This window comes from Sinohyriopsis cumingii, chromosome 5, assembly GCF_028554795.1.
Source record: "Sinohyriopsis cumingii isolate HCF-2022 chromosome 5, ASM2855479v2, whole genome shotgun sequence".
NCBI lineage: Eukaryota > Metazoa > Mollusca > Bivalvia > Unionida > Unionidae > Sinohyriopsis > Sinohyriopsis cumingii.
The window spans coordinates 135568328-135595222 of record NC_142965.1 but is presented as its reverse complement, the minus strand read 5'-3'; the positions used below and the strand labels follow the sequence as shown (position 1 = coordinate 135595222).

Sequence of the window (26895 nt, the reverse complement as noted above, 5' to 3'; positions counted from 1 at the left end):
GGTCATATAATGTATTATTTATGGCTTGCTAGCACGCGAACCCTTCTCTGCTCATTTCTGCCACGGCGACTGAAAAGAAAAAGAGGAAAGTTGACAGGGAGGGCCGCCGCTTTCAGGAGAGATGGGAATTACAGTACTTTTTCACTGAAAATCGAGGCAATTGTGTTTGTCTCATTTGTAACGAGACGGTTGCCTTGTTTAAGGATTTCAACGTAAAGAAACACTACCAGACTAAACATGCTAACACATACGACAAGCTAACAGGGAGTGACCGCGCTGAAAAAGTGGAGCAACTCCAAGCTGCTCTGGCATCACAACAGCGATTCTTCACGCGGGCCAAAAGCACACTTATGCACTTGGACTTATGGCACTTATTTTATTAAACTCTTGAATAAGATTTTGTTATAACTGTTGATGTTATGTACCTGTATATGTGGCACAAACTATTATTTTCTGAAAGATCTTTTAAAAGACCAAAGCAAAATTCACTTGTTTTAAACTTTAATGATAACATAAAACTTTGCATTAGTTATAACTCCTGTTTAAAATGTCTATGAGGCAAAGATATTTATCTAACTCATGGAAATTTAAGGTATTACATCAAGTTCAATGTTATCTGACTCTCCAGAAATGAATGAAAGGCAGAATTGTGTTTTTAGAGTTGTTCATGTCTGCCTGAGTGGCTTATATTTAGTTATATTGCCATTTGAAAAATAAAGATAATTGTGACAATGAAAATTGTTTTATTTATTTATTGTTCTATAACAGTGTATATTTGCATGTAACTTTTGTGGTTAAAAAAACATCAGAAGGAACTATTGGCCCCCGGGCATCTTCACTTTTTCGAATCTGGCCCTCTTTGCAAAACGTTTGGACACCCCTGAAGTAAGGGCTGACTATTTGCTTTCTTTTATATACATTGAGTGAGGACAATGTGCACGAAGCAAGATGTCCACTCTTCACAGTATGAAACACACACACAAACGCACAAATACACACACACACACACACACACACACACACACACACACACACACACACATATATATATATATATATATATATATATATATATATATATATATATATATATATATATATATATATATATATATATGCGTGTGTGTGTGCGATTACATAAAATCCATTCATACATTTGTGTGTGCGTTTGTGTGAGTGGTTCTTGACGGTGTCGAGGAGAGTTAAATTTTTAAACTTTCGATGCATGTACAGAACATACAATGACTGTAGTGAGAACCGGAATATGTTACCAAGTTTAATTATTTGTACATCTCGTCATTTCAGGGAATCAATGGCGGCAGAGGAGGAAGCAACTTCATGTACAGTGTGTAGGGATATTTACAATGATCCACGAGTTCTTTTTTGTGGTCATTCCTTCTGTTTGAAATGCATTAAAGGGCTAGCAGGCAACAGGCAACAGTTTTCGTGTCCAATTTGTAGAGGTAGTGTCGATCTCAGAAATGGAAATGTTGATCAACTACCAAAGAATTACGTCCTCTCTGAAGTCATAGTTGCTAAAGACGTGACACAACGTTCAATGTGTGTGGAACATAACAAGTTACTTTCTATCTTTTGCGAGGGATGTGATTTGATAATATGTCCGGGATGCCTTTCAGTGCAACACAGAGGTCACGTCATAGAAGATATAGACAGAATTTTTAATCAGCGAAAGGTAAGTAATTAAGTCGCTGTATTCGTTAAACGAATGTACCTTTAAACTTACAAATGAAAATATATCCATCAGGGAAGCAGCATATCCATTATTGGAAAAATGCATAGGAATAATTTCAGAACTTTATTGCATTCATACTCACGTGCCAGCTTGAGCTTTGATGATGATGATGATGATGATGATGATGATGATGATAAGATGATGACGATGATAAGATGATGATGTCATTATGAAGAGAAGAAATGGCTCTGATGGTCATATTTATCATCGACTAAAATAGTATCAGTAGCCATATCCTTACTCGTAATATTAACTGTGAAGTGTGCATTATATTAAATACTGGTTTTGACACGATGAAACATTGTCTTTAGGCTCTGAATTCTACTTTAGTCATTATCTTTATTATTTGTATTATTAGTTATGTACATTACTCCAACCATTCCAATCGATTTACCTTTCCATTTGTAATAGCTCTAAAAAATGAGAGATCGTTTTTCGTTATAATTTTTTTCATAAATTAGAGGCATGCGTTTTCATTTACATACATTTATGAACTTATATGATAAACTTCCACTTACAACGGTATTAAAATAAACAAATGTTAATCGATACACAAGAACAATACAACTGGTAAGCCAATGGAAATTGTAAATCCCCTATACTGTTTTCAATTATAAACCTTCACAAAATAAATTATATTTAGCAAGAGAAACATAACTGAACGTGATATAATTCTCTGATGCAATACTTAATCAATGATTTCAATTCAGGAGAAATTATCAGCATTTCTAGTCAACACAAAGCAGTGGGTGTCAATGCTTCAGGAAAGGAAAGAAGTCGTAAAACAGTCAAGATATTCCATGGAGGTAATCATTGTATAAGTTGCATTATTTATATATATATAAAAAAAATGTATTACCAAGCCATATGCATTCGATTACCAACGATTAAACGTATGAGCAATGTGTCTTCAGACTGCGGTGCGCAACAGAGCGAGACATAAATTGTTACAATTATATACACGCTAAAAATATATAAGGCAACTATCTAATGCTCTAACAGCAAGAGGTATTCAGTGGCATACATGTATACAACTTTGTCTTTCTTCTAAATACTGCCAACGACAAACATTGTAAATTAAATATTTCATGTTCTTAATTCATTTCAAAAGAGAACCTTATTAAGGTATATATATATATATATATATATATATATATATATATATATATATATATATATATATATATATATATATATATACCCCTTTTCAGCACCACGGCTATCGTCTTCGTTCATAGGTCCTCCATAGCTGACTTTATATTTTATTTACAATGCTATAACAAAGTTTCGTGATATTTCTCATGCAAAACATTTTCTTATCCGACTCCCTCTTCTTCACTGCTACTCACAATTATAAATTCCGCTACAGCTTAACTTCGTTGGCAAAGCTTTCGGATATCCAGCTAATTGCTTTCTGATGTAAAACAAAAGAAATCCATCATCGACGACAACACATCAATCATTTATAATTAAGGTCTTTTAAAAATATCAATTCTTGCAAAGAAAACCTTATTAAGTGTTACTTTATATTTAAATATCACGTCACGTTGTAATCGTATTTTTTATACATATATGCAATATTTGTTAAAAGACGTTATGAAAGCGTCACCTACGGCGGCGTTGCTTGGAAAAGCTAGCCGTAATGCAGAACGTTGTATTGCAAAATATATGTTATTTATGATTTTCATTTCGACACTAGAATATTAATATATATTGCAGGCTAATGCATACATCTTAAAGTGATCTTATCGACCTTTTCAGAAGAATGTTGATTCCATTAAAACAACAGTGGAGCACACTTTTAAGAAATGGCATGATCATCTGGATACGCAGCAAAATACAATTTTGAGCTATTTAAATCAAGAACGAAATAAGAAGATACAAGTTTATGATGAAGTTGAAAATTTTCTCAAGAGCTACATGGAAAACATGACCGGACTGGAAACTGAAATAAACAAAACCTGTAGTAAGGACAAGGTATCTCTTGTACAGGTATGTTCCGTGGATAAGAGTTACAGTAATAAATGACAGTCCAAAATCATGAAAATACCCATGCGTATTTGTAAAAAAAAGCCGATTTTATTTAAATTATCAAGGAACACGCATGCAAGAAAAGTGCTAGTAATTGAGTATAGTGTGTACTTCAGTAGGATTTAATAGTATTAATGATAATATAATCCATCGATACTGAACGCCATGTTTGCCATGGATGAATGATATGCAAGAAATTGTATGTGTTTCTATTTGTCTGTGTTTTAATCAACCAATTTCTCTATGACTGTAAGGAGGATTTTGACTTTTACAACGTATGACCGCTTTAGATCTAGAACGGCAAGCAAAAACGACACGGGTAACACTAACGGAAAACACTATCTATCTATTTATCTATCTATCTATCTATCTATCTATCTATCTTGATACAATAAAAATAAATAAAATCAATTTTCCAATTACGTTTCAGCAATACGGCTCCATTAAGACAAGGTATGGAAATTTAAAGTGTGCAGTCATTGATTTTCACCGATCTAACATAACTTACGTTAACTTTAAAGCGTGTGAATATATATATATATATATATATATATATATATATATATATATATATATATATATATATATATGGTCCAATTGCTTATAAGTTAAATTGTCTCTTTCAGAGAAAGCTACTTAAATGTATAATTTAATTCAGCCATGAACATTTGCAATAATTAATCAATATTTAAACTAATTACCTATCTGAAAAATAGAATAGAAAGGAACTGACGTTTAGGAGTTGCATTCATTACAACTGTGGTTCATAAGAAAAGGCAGTTATAATGCCTTTCAGTGTTTCTTATTTTCTGCATTCCATTTGTGTGAAAATGTTTCATAATTTTGATTTCAATCTTGAAGACAAGAAGAGGCAGGACGTAAAATCCTGTTAGACATTAAGACCTGCTTTACGCCGCCCGAAGATATAAAAATGGAAATGTGTGCACCATGGATTGACGAAGCTATTGACAACATAAAACTTATCGACATTGCGCAAAAAAAGGTAAATAAACTGAAACATGCTTTACAAATTCAATTAAACTAACAAAAATATTAGGATAGATTTGTGCTTATCAGAAAAGCATGCTTACGCTGTCATATTATTATGATGGGGTTATATTTCTCAGATATTTCGAAACTTGAGACACAAAAATAAATTATATGTACCAGGTTATTTTGGAGTATGATCCAAACGCCGTTTATGTTATATATTATTTTTTTTATAGGCAAGACCGAGGCTGCAGAAAATTGCTGAGATCCTAAGCGAAAATGTCATTCTGAGCAGGTTGTAATGCATCATTCGTTACGTTACACGATATGAAAAATTTAAAACTGTTTGCTTTATAACTACAATTCCACCAGAACATTCTCCGCCCAATGAACACATCTTCAAAATTTGTCTGACATAAGTCATGAAAAGTACTCACACCCTTTGATTTCGGCATGATCACATATTTCGAATAGCACACACACACACACTAGATAGATAGATAGATAGATAGATAGATAGATAGATAGATAGATATAGATAGATAGGTAGATATATAGATATATAGATAGATATATAGATATAGATAGATATATAGATAGATAGATATATGTAAAGATAGATAAATAGATATATAGATAGATAGATAGATTTACATATGTAAAATAGATAGATAGATAGATAGATAGATAGATATGTCATGGACAATATCATGGTGCACATTGTCTTTGTATTAACTTCAAATTTAGTACGAATTTAGAAGCCTTAAAATGATAAAATGTGTCACACGAATATTTTAAATCTAGAATAAATCAATCATACTGTTACGTTGTAAATGTTCAGTCACGAATATATTTATGCTAAAAATATTTGAAAATTAATGAGATTATTTACCACCGATATAATTTGCTCTTGAATGAGCTATATATATATATATACATAGAGAGAGAGAGAGAGAGAGAGAGAGAGAGAGGCAGACAGACACACATCGAGACCGAGGTTGAAATCACTGTACCGTGGAAATTATTGTTAATTCATTTTATACTTTCCACCCAATGATTTTTATAGTAAAGCTTGGATTTTATTTAGGACGACATTGTTTTCATTCGCATTATATTACTGTACTAAAACGTTATTTCTTTTTCGGGGGGGGGGGGGGCACTAGACAGATCCCCCCCAACCTAACCAAAGAGTAAAGGTGTTTTATTTGGATATGTTTGCCCCCTGACATGTCGCTTATTTTCTTAGAAAAGGATTTCGTTCAAATATTTGTTTAAAGTAAATTTTGTTGGGGTATTTTTAAAGCCCTAGTGTTTTCTACAGGGTAGATCTTCCGAGTCGGTTTCTATCTCCGTATTCGAAATTTCATCCCTGGTTTTCTATTTGACCCTGGCTAGAGGTCTCCTACATCCCGTGTGTGCTGTATGTGTATGATGCTATATTGTTTGCATGCTATGTAGTGTTTTTGTTGGGATAGCCATCTATTACAAATCTTGCCCACTTGTCTTATTTTTTTTTAAATTTTGAATTTTGACGAAGAACGGTGTGCTAATTTTGAAAAATAATGCCTAGTGTTTTATGTGTGTAGTAATCTGTGTCGTTCTTCGTCGTAGTATATTAGGTCGGCTGGGCTCGAGTTGGGATCCATACCTTTTTTATTTCCCTGTATTTCTCCCCGCTCGAGTTGGGCCGCCTTTTGAGTTTTTATTAGTGCCAAAGGAGTCCACAAGTTTGTTTGTTTTCAGCGAGATGGAAATATATGCAATGAGGAGGTAAAATGAGGGATAGGTAACAAAAACACAGGTAAAAAAAAAGGGGGGGGGGAAGAAGAAAAAAGTAGAAAGGAGGGAGGGACGGCGCAGGGGCTATGTCCCTTTTGGGTAACTATCCCGTTGGGCGTAGTATCATAGCCTCCTTCCACTCTTAGTTTCTGTTTGTCTATTTGATGATTTACTTGTAAAGGTTCTTAGTACTTCTACTTAAAGGAAGATTGCTCATTTTATTTTCCTGCAACTATTATTTGTCCACAAGCTTTCATGGTATCTACGATATATTCCGTTACTGCATACTGGATATAATATATTTTGGTATTTGTAGTTGTCTCTTTTACATATTTCAGTTATTAATTTTATTCTTTTGTTTTCCTTGTTTCACATTGTACCATAGTATGTTTTTCTACTAAATATTGTCTTTTTACACAGTGGACATTTCGGCGGTTCTCTGACCATATGCCGTCGCACTGCAACCTCTCCCGTCAACCATGCATCATGCATGTATTTGAAGTAGGGGCTTTGTATTTTGAGGGATCCTAGTTTATTCCAATGTCCCCGCCCCCTTTCCCAATTTACATATAAGTTTTCTTGTTCTACTTTGTTTTTATATTTGTTCGTTATTGTATCCCTTAGCCATTTGTACGTTAATTTCTCCTCGACTTCCCACAGATCTTTAATATCCCTATATTTTTGTACTAATTCTTTTATACTTCTAAGTTTCCTCGTAACTTCTAGTTTTTTTTAAGACTAATTTATTATTCTAATATATGTCTTTTCTATTTCCCATAAAAAAGCAATCAACATATATCTATATATATCCCCTCCTATGGTGATTTTGGTTCCGCTTGTATCCTCTTAAATCTATTTAGAATATTTGCATATTTAATTATTATAGGGTGCGGTATTGCTACCCCCCCCCCCCTTCCCTAGATTTGTAAAGTGTTTCTTTTTCTATATAATGTGTTTTGAAGTCCCAAATATAATCTATTATTGGATTGCAATTATGTTTAAATTTTTTGTTGTCGATATCAACAGATTTTTAAAGTAAAGTTTACATTTGCATACATGTATGTTCTGGCCACTTGGGCCCGTTCCAAGAGGGAGAGTGGCGTCACATTTTCATTTATTTTTTTCCTCATTTCCTTATAAGTATCATCTTCTTCCCCTTTTCCGAAGTAGATTCCTAATGCTTAGACTTTGTTTTGATAAATTGCGCTGGTAAACCAAAGTGTTTGCCCCGCCAGTTTCCTATTTTAAGAATGTTTGTTTTCTCATGATTAATTTTCTACCCTGAGGCCTTGCCAAATTCTTCGAATTCTTTTACTAAGTGCTTAAATGAATCTGGGTCTTTTACAAAGTTCGCGCAATTATCAGCGTGTTGTAGCATTTTTATTTCCTCTTTTATGTTTGGAACTTTGATACCTTCTATTTTTTATTCAGTCTTATTTTTCTGCTAAGAATTTCTATTGCTATTACGTATAATAGCATCAATAGGGGGCATCCCTGCCTCACTGATTTTTTAATATCAAATTGCTCGGTGCTGGCTCCATTGACCTGTACTCTTGAAGTTATTTTATTGCAAAGGATTTTAGTCCAATTTTGAAAATTGCTTCCAAAACCGAATTTTTAAAAATACTGTTTGTATGTAGTTGTGTTCTAATTTATCGAAAGCTTTTTCCTAGTCAAAAAGTACCATAGCACCTTTTAACCCACTATCATTAACGTAATGTATAATTGTTTTGCTACTTAGTATATTGTTCTGTATGTCTCTTCCTTTTGCCCCGCATGTTTGATTGATGTTTATTATTGTTTCCATTCCCTTTCTGATTCTTTCTGCTAATAGTTTGCTTAGAATTTTATAATCTGTGTTTAGGAGGGAGATGTGCCTCCAGATTTTAGATCCTCCCTATCTCCCTTCCCCTTATATATCAATTTTATAATGCCTTCTCTCATAGTTTTTGTCATGGTATCGTTTCTTTGTAAAATATTATTAAACAACCATTCTAGGACGGGCGACAACTCGCAGCAGAATTTTATCCATCTCCACCGTATTAATATTTTGATAGTGTTTATTATTTCCTCTGTCGAAATGAACTCTTCACACAAGTCCTTGTGTTCTGATGAGATCATGTCGCACTCGATATCTTCTAGATACTTATCTGTTGTTTTATCATCTATTTCCTGGGATTGATATCAATTTGTATAAATTTTTAAAATATATATTCCATGACTTTTTTTGCTCTCCATTATTTTCTCGTTATTAATTTTTGAACTTTCTATGTATTTCCGGCCCCTCTCCTAAGTTCTTCCCTTTTGTAAAGTCCTTCCGCCTTTTTATATACTAAAGTATATTTTCCTGCCTTTATTTCTTTACTTTTTTGTTCCTCTTCCAATATTTTACTTAATTTGTTTTTTAGTATATTTTCCAACTCCCGTGTATTCTCCTTTCCCAATTGTCTTCCTATTGCCTCTTTTTCCATTTTTAATTTAGTTAATTTAATTTTTGAAAATTTTACTGCTATTTTTTTAAAGATCGTTTTTAATTTATCCCATTCTTTAATGATGTCTTTATTCCCTTTCTTTACAAACATTTTTATTTCTTCTTTAATTTCTTTAACAAAATTTGGGTCTTCTAATATTTTATTATTTAAATTCCAGGTTCCTCTACCCCACTTGCTTCTGTGATTTATCTCTATTTCTAAAAATATTAATTTATGATCAGATACCTTAAAATCCATTATTCCTGCTTCTTTGTATATATTTTAATTGAAGTTCGTACACATAAATTTATCCAGCCTACTGCCTTTATTTGTTTTGTATTCATATGTAAATTCACGTCGAATCATGTTCAATCTTCTACATGCGTCTGCAAATTTATGTTTATTAAAACAAATTCCATCTCTGGCTTAAATCTTAAGTCATTGGTTGTTAAAATTTATGTCCAGTCTATTGAATCCCCCACCCAGTTAAAGTCTCCCCTTAAAATTACGTTTTCCGCTGTATACTGTTTGAGATATTTCCTATGAATTATTGTTTTTTATATTTATTCGCTGGCATGGTTATGTTGACAAAATGTGTTTCCGCTATTACTATATGTAGTAGTCTCCCTTTGAAAAATAGCCCCTCATCTTTCCGTTCCAATTTAATCCCAGTTTTATTTTTAACCAAATTGGCCACCCCCACGCGTCATTTCCAATAAAATTATTTGTTATTAAAATTCCATTTAGCCTTTCCTCACATAAAGATATCAGTTCTTTGGTAAATCCATTATGCATTTCTTGAAATACCAAGATATCATATTTTAAGTCATTACTTAGTTTCATAATTTTTTCTTTACTAACACCGTTTATATTAATTGACAAAACACGGAAGTTCGTTCCCTCCATTTTTGTTCATCCCAGGTTGCCGCTTTTATGGTTGCATGAAAATTTTGGGTTATTTTTGTTTGTGGATTTATTGTATATTTCAGTCTAGTTATAATTGTATTTATTGATATATTTTTGTTTAATTGAGGGGGGCACAGAATCCCCCTCTCCCATTGTACTGTTTTGTGGACTGTCAGTCAAGTTTTCGTCGGTCCCATTTGTATTATATGTTACGCTTCTTGTCTCCATGTCCGTTTCCGTTTCCCTTGTGTTTTCCGTTTGTTGCGTGCCGTCCATGTCGCTTTTATATTCTGTCCCAGTCTCGAAGTTTTCGTCGCTTTCTTCTTCATCTTCTCTTTCGCTTTTGCTGTCACTTCTGTTGTCTGTATTTGTTTGTTTGTCTGTGTCGTTCATCCAATCTGCTTTTATTTTTTTGCGTGTTGCATTTTGTAGGAATTTTTCCTCATTCTTATTGTGTGCTGTTTTTTGGTGTGTCCACTCCCATTTCCTCTATCACCCCATCCTGTGAGGAGCTGGAGCCTGATAGCACTTTTCTCTTCTTTACGATTCTTTTTGAGATTGGAGTAGATGTTATTGGGGTCATGCCGGAAATCTCTAGGTTGTTTCCTGTTTCTTTCTCTTCCTGTAGGGAGTTTTCTTCTTCATACAGGAGTGCAAATCTATTTGTCAAAGTAATTTGCTCTTTGTGGGGGGTGGCCAGGGTGCCAGTCTTGTTTGGGCTAAGGATGTCCGCCCATTCTGTGTTCATCTGTTGTTGTTCAACTGGGTTGGTTATTTCTTGAGCATCGGTTTGTTTGGTTTATGTATTGGGATTTGTCTTTTCTTTCTCCTTTGATTTGCGATATGATCTTTACTATTTGTGGTTCGCTCTCCTCTTCTTGCTGCCCTGTTGGTGTTGCCACTTTGCTATCATATGTGGGTACCGCTGGTGCTGCTGGTTGGGCGTTACACGTGTTGGTGCTATGTCCAGTTGATTTGCATTTGGGGGATGGTCTATCCATTTCACACCCTCTGTACCAGGATGTAAGTCTAAATCCCATGACATAAAAAGTGGGTATTTTCCTTGCTTCTTCCTTTGTCGTTAGAGGTATCCTCACCCCGGATTTTATGGGCCAAAAGCCCCATATGGTTGCCACTTTGTAGGTCTTCACTTTGGTTTTCAATTTCGTCTCTACCTTTTTTATCAGTTCTTTTGTATCAGTCTCTAACGGCAGTCCTGATACAAAAACCTCTATCATTCTCTCTTCAGTTTTTCTTGTGAAAGGTGGAGTTGTCTCCACTTGGGCTGTCAGTAGTGGTGCATCATGTCGCTTGGGATAAAGTACGTATCTATTGTATCCCCCATTTTGTAGCCCGTCTATTTTTCCAATGTCCACTCCCATCATGTTTAAGGCTGTAAGAATTTTCTCTTGTTTGGGGGCATTGTTTATATTACCAAAGTTTATGGTTTGGCACCCCGGGGTGGGTGGGAGAAAAGCCAAAAGTACCTTATTTTCTACTTTTGTTTTGAAGTAGTCACTTAGTTTTGAGCCACTAGGTTTGTTCAATGCACCTAATGCGCATAGGTCCTAATCTCCCTGATCCATTTTATTTCTTGAATTATGCTCAGTTTGGTGATGGTTATTTCGAATTAGGGTCGCACACCACTATTGTTAGGAATTATTTTTCCTCTTCACAATTTCAAGAGAACAAGGCGGTCAATGGTTACTGATTTAGTAGACAAGATATTTAGCACTATCCTATCAACACAAATGTTTGTGATTCTCAGGGACCCGAGTTCACAAACATAAATTAAAGTAAAAAAAGAGTGCAAAAAAATAAAGAAATACAGACTAGTACAATGATGAAACAAAAAACTGACCTGTCGTGAGTGGTATTCACTTTCCTGTAGTTTTCTTGGTACGCGCCACTGCTGGAACAGACTGTACTTCTCATCAAGGAGTGTAAGAATCCAACGTTATTTCCTTCTACGCGTGTGGCTGTTTCATACTATGAAATGACCAGAAACTATGCTTTTCTGTCATTGTATATATTTGTATGTTTTATTTTTTAAATCTAACTATCGCTTTGCCCATATGTTTATGTGTCTCCCTAACGAACTATCTGCTCTTATGTTTGTATATAAATTAATGACTATATACATGAACAGCTTTATATTGTTGAAAATGAGTTTGCCCGATATTATCATCAGCAGCATCATCATCGTCATTTTCACTGCCATCCTTGTACGCATCACTGTCGATGGTGCAACCAAATACGTCATTTTTGTTTATTGCATCATGCTATTGCATGTCATAGCAGTTGGGTGTTTGTAATGTTTATCCAGTTTGTCAGCTTCTTAATTGGTCAGTACGCCCATTGGTATGTGGTCCATAGCCTAACATCAGATTGTTTGACTGTAATACGATCCTTTGTTTTTCGATTATCTAATAGATTGAACGTATATTCACGACAGCACTTGTATATTGACCAATCTCTATTTATTGGACGATCATAAATGACGAGAAAGCAGTAAGCTTATAATTATTTCCTTTTCAAATTATTATAATTCACGCAAATGAAACAACTTAAATTCGTAAAGCATTCCTGCCTTTAGTGACTGTTTGATTGTTGGCGTATAATAATTGTTGTATATGTACATTTGCAAATCATGTTCAATTAGTGAATAATTGCATCAGTTTCATTTTCCCAGTGTTGTATTATTTGTTATTGCGCCTATGTCTAGAATTTAAATTGATACTGTTATATTTTATGTCACACACACAGAGAGAGAGAGAGAGAGAGAGAGAGAGAGAGAGAGAGAGAGAGAGAGAGAGAGAGAGGGTGGAATAGTTGAGGAAGGCGGCTCCCTCGGTTTCATTGACAGCGATGAGCTGAAAAAAGAAACACAGAACAATTAATAACACTGGAAACATATTTCCCATATTAAAAACAAAGGCAAAAGGCGATACTAATATGCTATGAACTTACCATGCTGACTAACATTTACGGTAAGTCAAAAACAGATAGTTATGACTTGCTTCTTTTACAAGAAGTAAGGACGTAAATATCGGTTCCTAAAGATCGTGTATGCAATTTTTCGGACTTTTGATCTACAAGCAAGTTCTATACTTCACCACCAATTATGAGCGTTGTGTTACTTGCATAGATGCAACTACTTTTTAGCCAGTTTTTGTGTTAAGACGATAACACAAATTAAAGGTATTTGTGTCCCGGGTTATGTCTAATGTACATGTAGTTTGGCGCGGGCAGCCGTGGTAGCTCATTGATTAGTTGTCGTGGGTTAGCTACCGTTGTGTATCTCTGAGCAAGGCACCATTTGCCTTGATCTATCTGTATCTCCCTTTTATTGCAATATAGATTCCTTTGTTTACTTTATTGCACCACTCAGTTATGTGAAGTGCGATTCCTTACGACAGTTCGATTTCACACACCTATTATCTACTGTATCTACTTTGGTCTTTATTATTTACTATCGTTATCCATTTATTTATAAGTCTCGTTTATTCTTACTTGATCTCGCAAAATGAATACTGGTGGCGGTGTTCCCCCATGGATGACCACGTATATCCAGCAATTGTTCCCCGTAGGTTGATCCAAAATGTGGTGCTAGCTCATACATCATTACACTGTACTATAACATGCTGATAAAGGCAAGATTCATGCCTTCAGAATATTGTATAAGGAAGGTGCTGAAAGTAAATGAATAGCTCTTTGAGTGTTGAATGGATAATGTCGCTTCACGGCTGTTCCACGTAAGAATGCAAACGCTTAGCCTGTCAATCAAGGGTATGCAAATGAATCTGAAAAAATGAGACAATCATCATTAGTTCATGAAACGTAGACCATGTTCTCATCTTCTTCGCGTTAATAAGCTATCTTTCTAATTTAAAACCTTACACTCGGTCATTAGTACCAACGATATTCTAGTCCTAAAATAATTTATTTGACCTATTCCTTCCGTCCCTGATAATGTTTACTCTTATTTTCTTTTCTTAAATGTATTTATTTCAAAACCGAACAATAAATTAAATACAGAGGTGCAGTTATTTGGAAAGCTGTTGTATGACAGCTTTAGGAGGTTTCAGAACTCTCACTTCTATGACCAATTATGTAGTATCCGGTGTTTTAGCCTATTGAGGACTTCATATTGTCAGGTCTATATGGTCCATTTTTGTCGAAGGTCGGGGATGTTTTGTTTTACATAATACGGACTCAGATAATTCAGAAAGTGATATAGTTAGGCTGAACGTAGAATGGAAACCTCCTTTATAATAAATAAACATGTAAATCTGAAATTTCGCTACTGATTTGATATTCGCCTGCTATTATGGCAGAATGTGTATTCCTCTGTTTAATTTCTGATAGAAAATAACTATATTGAATGGCTTTTTGCCAGTATCAAAGCCAAACATTAATTCTCGATTGTTAAGTAAATTTTTTGATGCTAATTTAATTTTTTAGAAAAATAGTACACTTTATGATCAATACAATTGTCATCTTCTTGAATCAAAACTGCTCCAACTGTAACATCACTTGCATCAACAGACAATTTAAATGATTGGCTGAAATTTGGAGTTGTTAGAACTAGCACGCTTTTAAATATGGCTTTTAATTTGTCAAAAGTCTCCTGACATTGTTCAGTCCAAATGAACTTGTTTTTCTTACTCAATACATTTGTCAGGGCTTCAGCAGTTATAGGAAAATTGAAACAAAATTTCCGGTAGTGTCCAGCAATACCTAAAAATCACATCAGTTGTTCTTTATTAACAGGCACAATAAATCCATAGATAGCACTGACCTTAACATATATAGGTTTAACTTATACATGTCCTACAATATGTCCTAGAATAGTTACACTAGTGCGGCAAAACTCACTTTGGGATAAATTAATTGTCAAACTTGCACCAGTGAGTCTGTCAAGGAATTTCCGAAGTGTTGCTGAATGCTCTTTCCAAGTGTCATTGTAGATGATGACATCGATGTAATAATTAAAACTGTCTAGACCAGATGTGATAATATGCATGAGACTTTGGAATGTACTTGACGACCCTTTTATCCCAAATGGCATTAACTTTTGTTGGTAAAGTCCATCTGGAGTCACGAATGCATAAATTCCTTCTGATCTTTCCTTTAAAGTAAGTTGCCAAAATCTTTTCAGAAGGTCAAATTTGGTGACATACTTGGCATTTCCCATCTAATCAATACATTTATCAATTCTTGGTAATGGAAATGAATTTGTTTTAGTCACAATGTTCACCTTGCTAAAATCAGTACACATATGGAAAGTGTTATCTGCTTTTGGAACAAGTATGTTGAACTCCAGTCACCTTTACTGGGCTCTATGAACTAATTCTCCAGCAAATACTGAAATTATTTTTCAAGTATTCAAGTTTGAGAGGGTTTATCCTGTACGGGTGATGGTTCACAGGAATTGCAAAGTCATGGACAATTATGTGTGTTCATTTCTTTATTGCTCTTGCCAATGTGAAAGTTGCTGGTCCAGATCTTTCATAATTGCTGAATTCCGAAGATTTGTCACTCCACTATCAGTAGAATCCAATGATATTCCTTCGCTTAAATCTTCACTGAGTGAAACAAGAGCAACTAAATTAACTGCATATTTAAACTGGCTATCTCTTTCAATATACTGGTACTCCTATAATTTATTTAGATCACAGAAGCATTAATATTATAATTAAACTCATTCATTTTCTTCCTAACTTTGTAAGGGCCGTAATATCTATTATCTAATCTGAGGAGAATGTTGAAGAATGAGCAAGAATAGCAGAACTCTATTGTCAGACTCAAAAGTTCTCTCCATTTTAGTTCTGTCAAACTGTAATTTCACTTTTGACTTGAACTGCTGAATGTCAAATTCAAGCATAATAGGCTGGGAAGTTCAAGACCTAACATTTGACCTTTGACGCGATTGGACAGATTTATGAAGGCCCATTTGAATAGAAAACTGTATAATAGTTGTAATATTCCTCAAAGGAATCGCCTATGGAACCCTTGTTGACGCACACATAATGGTCAACAAGTATTGGTTACCTGACATGGTCTTAGATGAGGGACCAACACCGTCTACCATAATATAATTCTACTTAATGGTTCGTCAAATGCAGGAATAGGTTGGATATGAGCCTTAGGTATCTTCTGATTGGTTTTTCCTACCATTTGACAAGTATGGCAACCTCTACATTATTTAGCAAAATCACTTTTGACTTTTGGCCAGTAGAAGTGAGTCAAGCTCTTGTGATAAGTCTTAATAATCCCTAAATGACCAGCTAAACGAGTTTCATAAGCCAGACTAAGTATTGCCTGTCTGTAACATTTTGGAATTACCAATTGACCACTCGTCATCAGCAGGTACATCGGGAGTTGTCCATTTTTTAATAAGAATTATATTTTAAATGAAATAATAGACAGGAACTTCAGTGGCTTCAGTTTCACTAATGATCCTTTGAAACAAACATGAGATCTCAGTATAGTTTTCCTGTTCGACGATAAGTGATTGCCGTTTACCACCCTGATTATAATAAAGAGGATGAGTTCTTAAAAGTGGATCACTGTGATTAATACCTTCTCATTGATCCGAACAAGGAATGAAAGTGACCTCATCCAAAGCCTCACCAATACATGTGTCAGCTAAAGGAATACTCAAGAGCATTCTTTGACATAGCTCTATTAACTGCACAAGGTGGGAATACATCAGGAAATCCTTTTTCAATTGGATAGACTTTCTGATCCAAACAAGGCTTGCCAGTTACAAATGGATTAACCACAACCATGTCACCAGCTAGGTTGTTGCGTAGAAAAAGATGAATGCCCTCAACGGGAAAAACAGAGACAGTTCCGACTGTTCCTGGGCCTGAGACTAACTCTGATGACAACATTTACACAATGAAGAGGAACATCAGCAAAGCCACACTCTACTCCCTGAATAAGAACAATCTCATTAGAAGAAGACTTCTCAGAAAAAAGGAAAGTACCTGAAAATAAAACACTCAAGAAAGGTTCATATGTCCCTTAAAATTTTAATAGGGATAGGACTGGCCGAATCACAAAAAAATGATATAGAACCCTCCGATATGAATGGTTTATAATTCTCCAGAATAAAATCAAAGTCAGACTGGGGTTTATTAGACCCAACACATGTATTGCTTTATATACATGACTGTGACCTTGACCTCTTAGATATATGAACTTTCGGAATGGGCTTGTCTTGATTCTGATGCCAATTGTTCGATTTTAGCAATCAGAGATAACGTGTCCTTTTCTCTTGCAATAAGTACACGTAGGAAGAGACAATGATCTTTGATCAAGTTATCTGAAACTTGATTTTTAGAAGTTGTGTGCCATTTTGAGATTTAGAAGGGCTTATATTAGGCTGAACTATTTTTCTGCCAGAAGACTGTTGAGTGCAATCTTATTTACAAAAGAAATTGTATGAGCTAAAGCATACACGTCAGCGACACGAGCATCATTTTCCAAGGTTTCAATATTATGCTCATCAAGGTAAATCCTAATGTCAGTATAGACACAGCTTTTGAACTCTTCAAGTAATTCAAGTTGTTTGAGACTTTCATAAGCTCGTTCAACTTTCTTGGCTTAACACCATCTATCAAATAACTGCTCTTTTTCTCTAGCAAATATTTGCCGAAAAAGATTATGGGGCTAGCTCCTAACCCCTTAAGAGGCATTCCTTAACCACATCATAGTCACCACTTTGGTGAACTGACAGTGAATTGTAAATATCACTAACCTTACCAATGAGTACACATTGCAATAATGGAGTCTAATACTCTCTTGACCATTTCAAATTTTCAGCAGCTTTTCAAAACGAATCAAATATTTGTCTACTTCTTTCTCTCTGAAAGGTTGCACTAACCTATTGTTGTTTGCAAGATCAAAACTTAAATTTGTATTTGAAGATTGAATGTGCTTTTAACTTGCAAGTTCCGTTTACTTTATTCTATATTGATATTCCCTCTCTACCTTCTCTCTCTCTCCGATTGTAAAACATTTGCTCTTTCTGTAATTGTATTTGTTTTTTCGTAATTCCATTTTCATTTGTTCTTTCTCTTTTTCCATTTTCCTTTGTTCTTTTTCTTCCTCAAATTGCAGTTGTCTTTCTTTCTCTTTTTCCTGTCTCTATCTTTCTCTCTCCTCTTTCTCAAATTGTAACTGCATTTGTTTTTCTTTTTTCCGAAGCTCCATCTTCCTTAATTCCAATTTCATCTTGTATTTTAATTCGAATTCCTTTACTTTAATGTCATAGTCTGATGCAGACTTACTGAACGAAACCAAAGTACTTTAATCCAAAACATTCTCTTCTACCAAATACTGGACGAACATTTTTTGTATGTCTTGTTTCTTTAAAGAAGCTTTTGCCTCAGAAAGATCCTATTTTCTGCTAAGTTGAGTTAATTCATCTTTTTGAAAATATCTAATTGTTCCTGGGTAGGATTTGAAAGAATGATTTCCACTTTTGGTGCCATTTTAGAAAAAGGTTGCCTACTAGATTAAGACTTTCAAAAACATGGGGAATTCAAATTTTAAAAGCAACTTTTTCTGAAATATTTTAGCCAAAGTTCAAATATCCCAGACGAGCCACCAGTTTCATTTGTTACGTGTTTTGGCTGGAATAAACAGTAACAAAAGAAAGAGTGAAAACATCAAGCTTTAAAAAAGTGAGAAACAAAGAACATACGGTTTTAAGAATCAAATCCAAAAATAGTCTAAGAATAATCCACGAATTAAATTTCAGAAGACCTAGTGATGAAATGTTTTAGTGAAGTCAAGTTTGAGTCCCGTTGAAAATCCAAGATGGAAGGCGATGACGTATAATGTATCCTGTATGGTAATGTTGTGTCTACAGTCCCTTGTAGAACCACAAGTAATAACACTCCGGTGTTTGAAAAATCCAAATAAAATTTCACTAAATATCTTTGTCAGAGAATTCTGTATGAGCACACAAATATTTCCCGAGAAACGAATTAGTCTTTTAGAATGGAAATAATCCGAAGATAATTTAAAATGTAACTCAAAAACTCGAAAACTGGTCACAGACACTTTCAAGTGTAACGTAAAAGCCCAAAATTGAGATTATTTCTCTAAAGCAATGGTTATACTGTAGTTTTGAGACGCAGAATAGGTACTTGTATGAGTGTCACGTGATCATGTTTACATCACGTACTCTCAACATGAACCTGACAAAACCAATCATTTTACTCTAAGAATAAAAAAGAGATGTTTACTTCACTAAAACTATTTACAAGTCTAGGGTCACGTATCCAATACAGCCTCGATCCCACTCGTATTAATCCCACAATACAAAGTTATAAACAATCTTGTTTACGTGGCTGTTACTAATTTTGAATTAAAGTCAGGAACTAGGTCAGCCTTAGTTGTTTACAACTGAAGAGTCAATATCAAGTTATTTTCTCCGAGTAAACAAAACTACATGATTTTGACATGTAATGAAATAAAATAAAAAAAATATTAAAACTTGCAAACAATTAAATTAAATCAAATATACGTAACAGTATTAAATAGCTGTTTAACGTCACAACCAAAACTGTCTAAAATTTAAATATTCCACGCAAACTTTGAACAAAATTACCTGTAGCCCAGTTAACAATTTATCGCAAATATCGAAAACATGAATGTCCAACACACAACATACTAAGTCAATAACTGTCCGTAAAACAAAATAAATCAATTGGAAACCATTAAACAAAGAGAAAAAATAACATGCGAAACAATTATTTTGCTGTTAGCGTCTGATTTGCACATCTGAGAAAGTAGATGTATTAAAATACGTTTCAAAAAGAAACATTTGATCAGATTAAACACTTCCTTTGTGCCCTAGGTGCATAACTAGATTGCCGGCCAATTGGATTAAATACAACGTAACGATCTGTCGCGCACTTATATATAATGTTTGTTTTTTGCAGAACAAACACAGCGTAACACTTATATTTCTTAATAATCTGTCTGCCGGACCTGCAGCCAATTTCCGACGCTATCAAGATCAATTTGGTAAGAAGGTTAAGAAACCAGACAGACAATCAACCAGTCTGCAATGGCGCGAAGTGACTATATATGGCGACCTCGCAATACATTGTGAAATCCATCCCATGCGCACGTGCGTGTGTGCATTTGTCTGTGTATGCTTTGATGTATTTCGTGTATGCATATGTACTTACCTTCATTTATGACAAGGTAATTTGTTGGAACCATCTCTTCGTATAATCACCCAAATAAAAACTATGATATTTTTTTCATTTAAGAAGAAAATCTAACAAAGAAGCTGATTTTGTTTTGTATTGTTTGTTTATATAGGGAATTGTTATGCATATTAAATTCATTGATATCCCAGACTACACTACATTTGCAATGTTCAATCACTCTTGAGCTGTCATTGTCTTGCCACTCTCTGAGTACAGTTATTCCTGTAATTTTGTATTAACTTTCAAACACAAGCAGCGAATCGACTGATGATTAGATCTGAGTTAAAAACGTTGTCATGTGCAATCATATTAAATTCATCAGTATGACATGTGCATCCTTCGCATTTGTTACAGACAAAAGGGTTTGGAAGCTCTTCTACGTTGTCTTCACAAATATGTCACCACTCCCACCGAGGGCACACCTACTTCGTTTAAACTACCAAGTGAAATAAAACTTGACTCAGCAAACAACAGCAGCTACAAAGCCGCCAAGGACATATCTAAGCAATTCATGGAAACGAAAAGGTATCGGAACTAGCTTGAAATATGATTCTTTGTATAATTTAATATGAACATTTTATATGATTACTGCCAACTTGTAAGAGAAGCAAATTACTTTGCATCGTTGTATGATTATTTTAATTGATATATGCGGAATGGTTACATGCTATAAACATTTCAGTGTATTAACAACATGACTGTAATTAGCTTCCATTGTCTCTGCATGACATGTGGTAAAAGTGTCCTTACTAATATTAAAACACAATGCATAACAAAAATATAAATCAAATGAAAATGGTTGAGTTTAGTATCAACAAGTATGATGTCATAACTTTGTCGGAATAGTTAGACAAACGTCGTCCTTGGACCCGATATAAAAATAAATGGAGTTGGGATGGTGCATGACGTGACCCCCGGGGCATGGGATGGGAGGGACGGAGCGGTGATGTGCGGTTAGTAGACGCCGATGCCGCCAGCCCTGACATATTCACTCAGGAAATGACCTCTGGTTGCGAAATTTGGATCTGAAGACTTGGGTGCGTCAGAAAAACGCTCAGTGGCTGGTAGTGCTATTTCGCGTATATACCCTCCACTTACTTACAAAATAACAGAGGGGCCACGAGTGGCCGAGTGGTCTAAAGCGCTCTCCGTTACGGATCACTGCCATCTCACCTCTGTCTGCGTGGGTTCGAGTCTCGGATTCATCCAATGTGGGTATGTGAGAAAGCTTGCCAGTAGCTTGTCTTGGGGTCGGTGGTTCTTTCAGGGGTTTTCCCGGGTTCTTCCGCCACCATTAATACTGGTCGCCATGTATAGCCTTTCGCGTGCTGAAAAACAACAACAACAACAACAAAATAACGGGACAAGAGGAATCCACATACCTCACCCCACTCTGTCAAAATGTACACACCCTTCCCCAGGGCGGGGATCTATAGCTATAATACCAGGTAAAATATATTACCTTGACTTTCTGTCAGGATTACCAGCACAGTATGTGTGTGTGCATGTAAGTTTCACTTCACCACTTGCACTAGAACGTTGTGTCAAAGATACAGAGCTGCCCTATCTACAATGTTCTTGTATGAGTACACACAGTGGCGATGCTAATTATCCGAACACCACGCTATTAAAAAGATAATTCAAGAACTTTAAATTCTGAATGATAATTATAAGACCTATATTTATAAGTACAGACACATCTGTGACGACAACTTCCTTGTAAATACAACTATATGAGACGAGGCGATTTCTGGATCTGCATGGGTTTGAAACATTTGTGAGCCATATATCCACCTTTGCTCTACCTACAAACTTATGTATGGTAGTAGTACACAGTGCTTGTCAAAGCTTTCATTAGTGAAAATTAGGTTATATTTCAAGTTCATGCATACCAGCAACAGTAGAAGTGCATTCAGGCATCATTTAAGCATTTGTGTTTTATTTTATAAAAGTACGAAAAATATTAATATAAAGCTGTCTCACCAAAAATTAACTTGTTTGCCATCACCCCATTCTCTCTCTCTCTCTCTCTCTCTCTCTCTCTCTCTCTCTCTCTCTCTCTTTACGATTAAAATGAATGATCTACTTAACGTGATTATGTATATTTTTTATTTTTTGTTCAAGACTATACATTGTGATGATTTGCCTATAGCTAAATATTTTACTTGCTGTAAATACTTTTTGTGCAGGATATAGATTCCAGTTTACGATTTTGAGAGTACCTGTGCATTGTATAGTATATATAAATAGATTTAGTCACAATAAACAAGCTTACTTCGTTTTGAGTCATATATAGTCTAGATTCTGACTTTTGAAGGTTCTAGAAAGAATTGTTTCATATAATAACCAGAGCATTTCCGGAAAATAGTAATTGCAACCGGGGTAAAGTGGAAGGGTTATATAAAGATTGTCAACTTATTATTACTCATTACTGTCTTAGTTTTGAGTTCATTTTTTAAACTTATTTTTGAGTTTTCAAACTAATATTCATTGGAATGATTATCACAATGTGCTCAGTAATTATTTTGGACTAACGCATTAATTTGGAATTATAATGATTGCAGAGAAGGCCATTTCGGATTATATTATTGTGGTGCATCAAAAGACTGTTAACCCATCGCCACATGTTAGGCTACTGGCACATTAGCACATTCGAGACTACAGACACTTCAACACATTCAGTGGTGGAGCTTATTTGGGACACAACTTCAATATAGATAAGCAATATTTGTTTGGAATAGTGATACACATTTAGGACTAGCTTGGATTTAAGTCACAATAATATAAGTTCTTTTCAATTTATCGCTCGGTAAACCTTGAGTAAAGACTGTCTGTTGAAGTTTGCGAAACCTGATTTATTTTCCATTTGATAGCTTCATGCCGTTGGCGTAGTCAGGGATTGGGAATTGTCACGTCCCAATGCGCTGACTCAATGTTTACCTCAACTTGGTATTGCTATACCAGGGTGGTTCCATCATTCGATTTCTATCCGACCCTCGTCGAAATTATATATTATTGTACACGAGTGTCTGATTACCCCTTTTCATGTATACATGTGCCGAAAAGCGTTAGCGAATTACGGTAGATTTTGCATAAGGCTAATTTTAACTGCTTGATCTGACATTTTTGTTTGTTTTGTACTGTTCAATAATTTGTCTGAGAAACGTAATTACAAGTTTGTGATAAGTATAGGTTTTCCACAGACGTGTAAATGAATCTTATTCGGCCTCCGAGCCCTCCAATGATAAAACATTGTCCTACAATATCACGGCAGTTCAGCAGGAATCGTCTGCGGTAACATCAGCTACACATTATTTAAAGTACACGTGAACCTGCTAAACGAAAAGTAATAAACCGGTTACAGTGTTGTTAAGGCTTTTTAGACATCATCAGACACGTTTCGATCATTTAATTCGGATACACGTACGGCCACAGCTTGGGATAAGAACTTAGTTGATTAGGAAGTAAAGCTAAATTTCTCCAAAGAGTTCCCAATTAAACCCAGAGAAACTTCAGACACTCCTGAAAGTAAATTAGCATCCTACTAGTGTTATATCTGGCATTTGCCCGGTCCATATTTTGAAACACCATAAACGCGTGTTTTGGTGAGCTGATACATTGTTGGGTACTGATTTGCCATGAAAACCTCTGAACAGTTTGTTGTTCCGGGTATGTGCTGAGCATTTGAAACGACTTCGCTGACGTGATTCCAGGCCAAATAAACGACAATAAACGGATTATGTGATCAAAGCATTGATTATCAAAGGCAGTCAACAATGTAGGTTTTGAAAAGTCAGCTTTATCAACAGCTACTCCGTCACCATACTGTATTTCGTTGCCCTTTCGGTGTAATACGACCCTTTGTTTTGGCTCCGAAGGTATCCCAACTAACATCTTTAAAAACCCAAATATGACTAATAGGAGTCGGACAGAAGAAAAAAAAATACAATGAACGTCGACCAAGTCGAGCCAGACGCTGCGCGAATCCCCCGTTGTAATTTTCATTGATGGTGACGCTGCCAACTTCTGGTTAGTCAGGCATACCAACAAGTTGTGACTCAACGAAAGCAGCCTGCGTAGGTTCTAGAAACGTCTGTTGGCTGTCAGCTACATAACTGTCTATATCCTTGGTGAACATCATAAACGGCCAACTGATCTTGCATAATGTTCGTGGCATCTGGCTAATCCGATAATAATAATTGTTGCAATGTCAAAATTATCGTTTTCGTTACGTAAAATACTTATTGTGAATTCCACGAAGGCCTCACAAGGAAGAAAGTACGGAAATTTGTCCTGCACTTGCAATTATGTTCGGTCTTGTTCTTATGTTCACAAGTCGGGTAGCATTTTATAAGAACAATCAAGGACGTTTCTTTCTTCAATACATGGGTATCAATGCAGAACACAATATCGGATGCAACTGTGAATCGGCAATGTTGAAACTCTATTGATTATCATTTTTGTCTAACTCTTTTCGCACAATCGTAATCCGCTTCCTATCCCTTGATTTACAAACATCGAATCAGCATTGGCTTGTGCCAAAGGTCGTTAGTATCTTTATTGGCGATGTTACAGACTTGCTTGGGCATTATTTCAGTGGATGGAAGTGGAGCTTCTGTTGGAACCTTTGACTGCAAAGTCCCTAATCGGCATAGTCGATCCCTCATCTGTTAGCAATCACAGGAAAATGTCACTTAAGCCGTTTTCATAATATTCCACTACAGTGGCCTTCTCGCATTGTCAACGACCGATGTCACATGTCAATAACATTTTCGTCTCGCCACGATTTTGTAAGGACACAAACGAGTTATTCACGCCGAGACCCCCAAACGACAATAATCAGACATTAGGCCAACTGTAATAATCTTGCACGTACTCTATGGATTCTTACGCAATGATACATCGGTACCACCTCGGGGAATTCTGGTTTCGCTGAGGATAATGCGGTCATTAAGGTCATGTTCATGATTGTATTTGGAACTAAAAGCTGCAGCACAGCACTGCTTTCACGTAAGCCACAAAATGTTTAAACATCAGAGGTTTGAAAAAATCATCATCGGTGTTGTAGGCATCTTTGTGTGACAGGGCCCATCTACATGGAATAAATTGCCTCTTTGAACTTAAACACAATGGCAGTGTGATCTCAATCAATATGTCTCTGTAAACGCAACTATTTCAACCCCAAGGACAGCTTGAAGACTTAACAAACATTTGTTACTTAATTATTTTCAGCAAGTTTTTGTTCGCAGTTTCACGATATTCCCTTTTTGCAATCTTGTTTAAGCATTTTTACTTAAGTGTTAACTATTATTGTAAAGCTCTTGGAGCTTCTAAATATTAAGCGCTAAACTGCATCCTTTTTCTTCTTAATGTTATTCATATTATTATTATTATTATTATTATTGTTATTGTTGTTAATATAAGTAGTAGTGATAGTAGTAGTAGTAGTAGTAAAAGCAAAACCTTAATATATCTAAGGCAGATCGGATTAAGACGCACGATTGAAGCCATTACAGAGTATAGATTCTATAGACAAATGTATAAATCTCTTACAAGAAGCATTCAAAAGCAATACGAATTAAAACAAAAGAAAAGCTTTTAGTCTGTATCATACTCTAACAATGCACATCTTTTTGGAGCCTTGTAAAGAATCCGAGCGGAAATATTTAGTTTTACAGACCGGGAATGTTTGAAGAATATAAGTATCCTGGATACTTATACCATGATTTTCTTTGCCTTTGTTGGGTCATAGTACCACTTGTAAACTTTCAGAAAGCTACATTCCTGAAAACTGTATTATCTCAAGCGCTGAAGGCTATCCATGTTTTTAAGCAAAGTCTTTTAAAAATTGGAAAGTTACCCCTAAATGTATTGCTTCGTCTATTTGACTCGCAGATAGACCCCATTCTTAACAATGGAGCTGAGGTTTGGGGAATTTATGATACCAATGATATTGATAAAGTTCATATGTCAGTTTGTAAATATATTCTTGGTACATCGAAGTCTACTCTAAATGCATTCCTATATAATGAATTAGGAAGAAATAGTGTACGGAGTATAATATATTAATTTATTTTTAAATACTGGCGAAGAATTTTAACAATGACAGAAAATAGATATCCAAGACTTACTTACAATTTAAGTTGGGGGTAGAGGAAATTGTGATTGCTGGGCTAACAATTTAAAAATATATATCCTCTTTCCGTTTGGATTTGGCATTGTTTGGTCTACTAATGGAGTAAATGATGAAATTTCATTAATTGGATTGTTCAGCTTGAGATGTGAAGATCTTATAGGCAAGGCTGCAGGATGAAATTGAACACTATTACTTATGTAGTTATTATTATTATTATTATTATTATTGTTATTATTATTATTATTATTATTATTGTTATTATTATTATTTACTTATATTAATATTATTATAAGTTATTATTATTATTATTATTATTATTATTGAATACACAATTATACAATTTGTATCACATAAAATGAGTAAGGAATCAGAAAAAAAAGTAAATCCTTAAAAATGTAAAAAGAGTCTGTGTTTGTGATTTGGATTTGTAACGTTGCTTTTACAATTTATCAGTCATATCGTTACGATGTTTGCAGTGTGGCAGTTTGTAGCAACGTCTATCACTGGGGCATCATACCGCAGACATGTAGCATATGTCCAAAACAGTCACATTATCTTGAAACCAGACAGACCAGTCCTAACACTAACATT

General features: G+C 35.0%; 2 protein-coding genes and 1 long non-coding RNA gene across 3 annotated transcripts in view; 1 reads left to right on the top strand and 2 right to left on the bottom strand.

Moving 5' to 3' along the window:
* LOC149800295 (uncharacterized) overlaps positions 1 to 26895 on the bottom strand; it is a 288953-nt gene that overhangs the window by 54655 nt on the left and 207403 nt on the right. The window lies entirely within an intron of this gene.
* LOC149800297 (uncharacterized) overlaps positions 13450 to 26895 on the bottom strand; it is a 177324-nt gene continuing 163878 nt past the window's right edge. Inside the window, exon 5 of the long non-coding RNA XR_016421357.1 lies at positions 13450 to 13622. This is a non-coding gene — a long non-coding RNA (uncharacterized LOC149800297). The remainder of the gene's footprint in view (positions 13623 to 26895) is intronic.
* Positions 20586 to 26895, top strand: part of LOC149800300 (heat shock 70 kDa protein 12B-like) — a 66754-nt gene continuing 60444 nt past the window's right edge. The window contains exon 1 of the mRNA XM_089957212.1: positions 20586 to 20693. Within this exon, the coding sequence (XP_089813338.1) occupies positions 20680 to 20693 (14 nt within the window). The 5' untranslated portion in view covers positions 20586 to 20679. The remainder of the gene's footprint in view (positions 20694 to 26895) is intronic.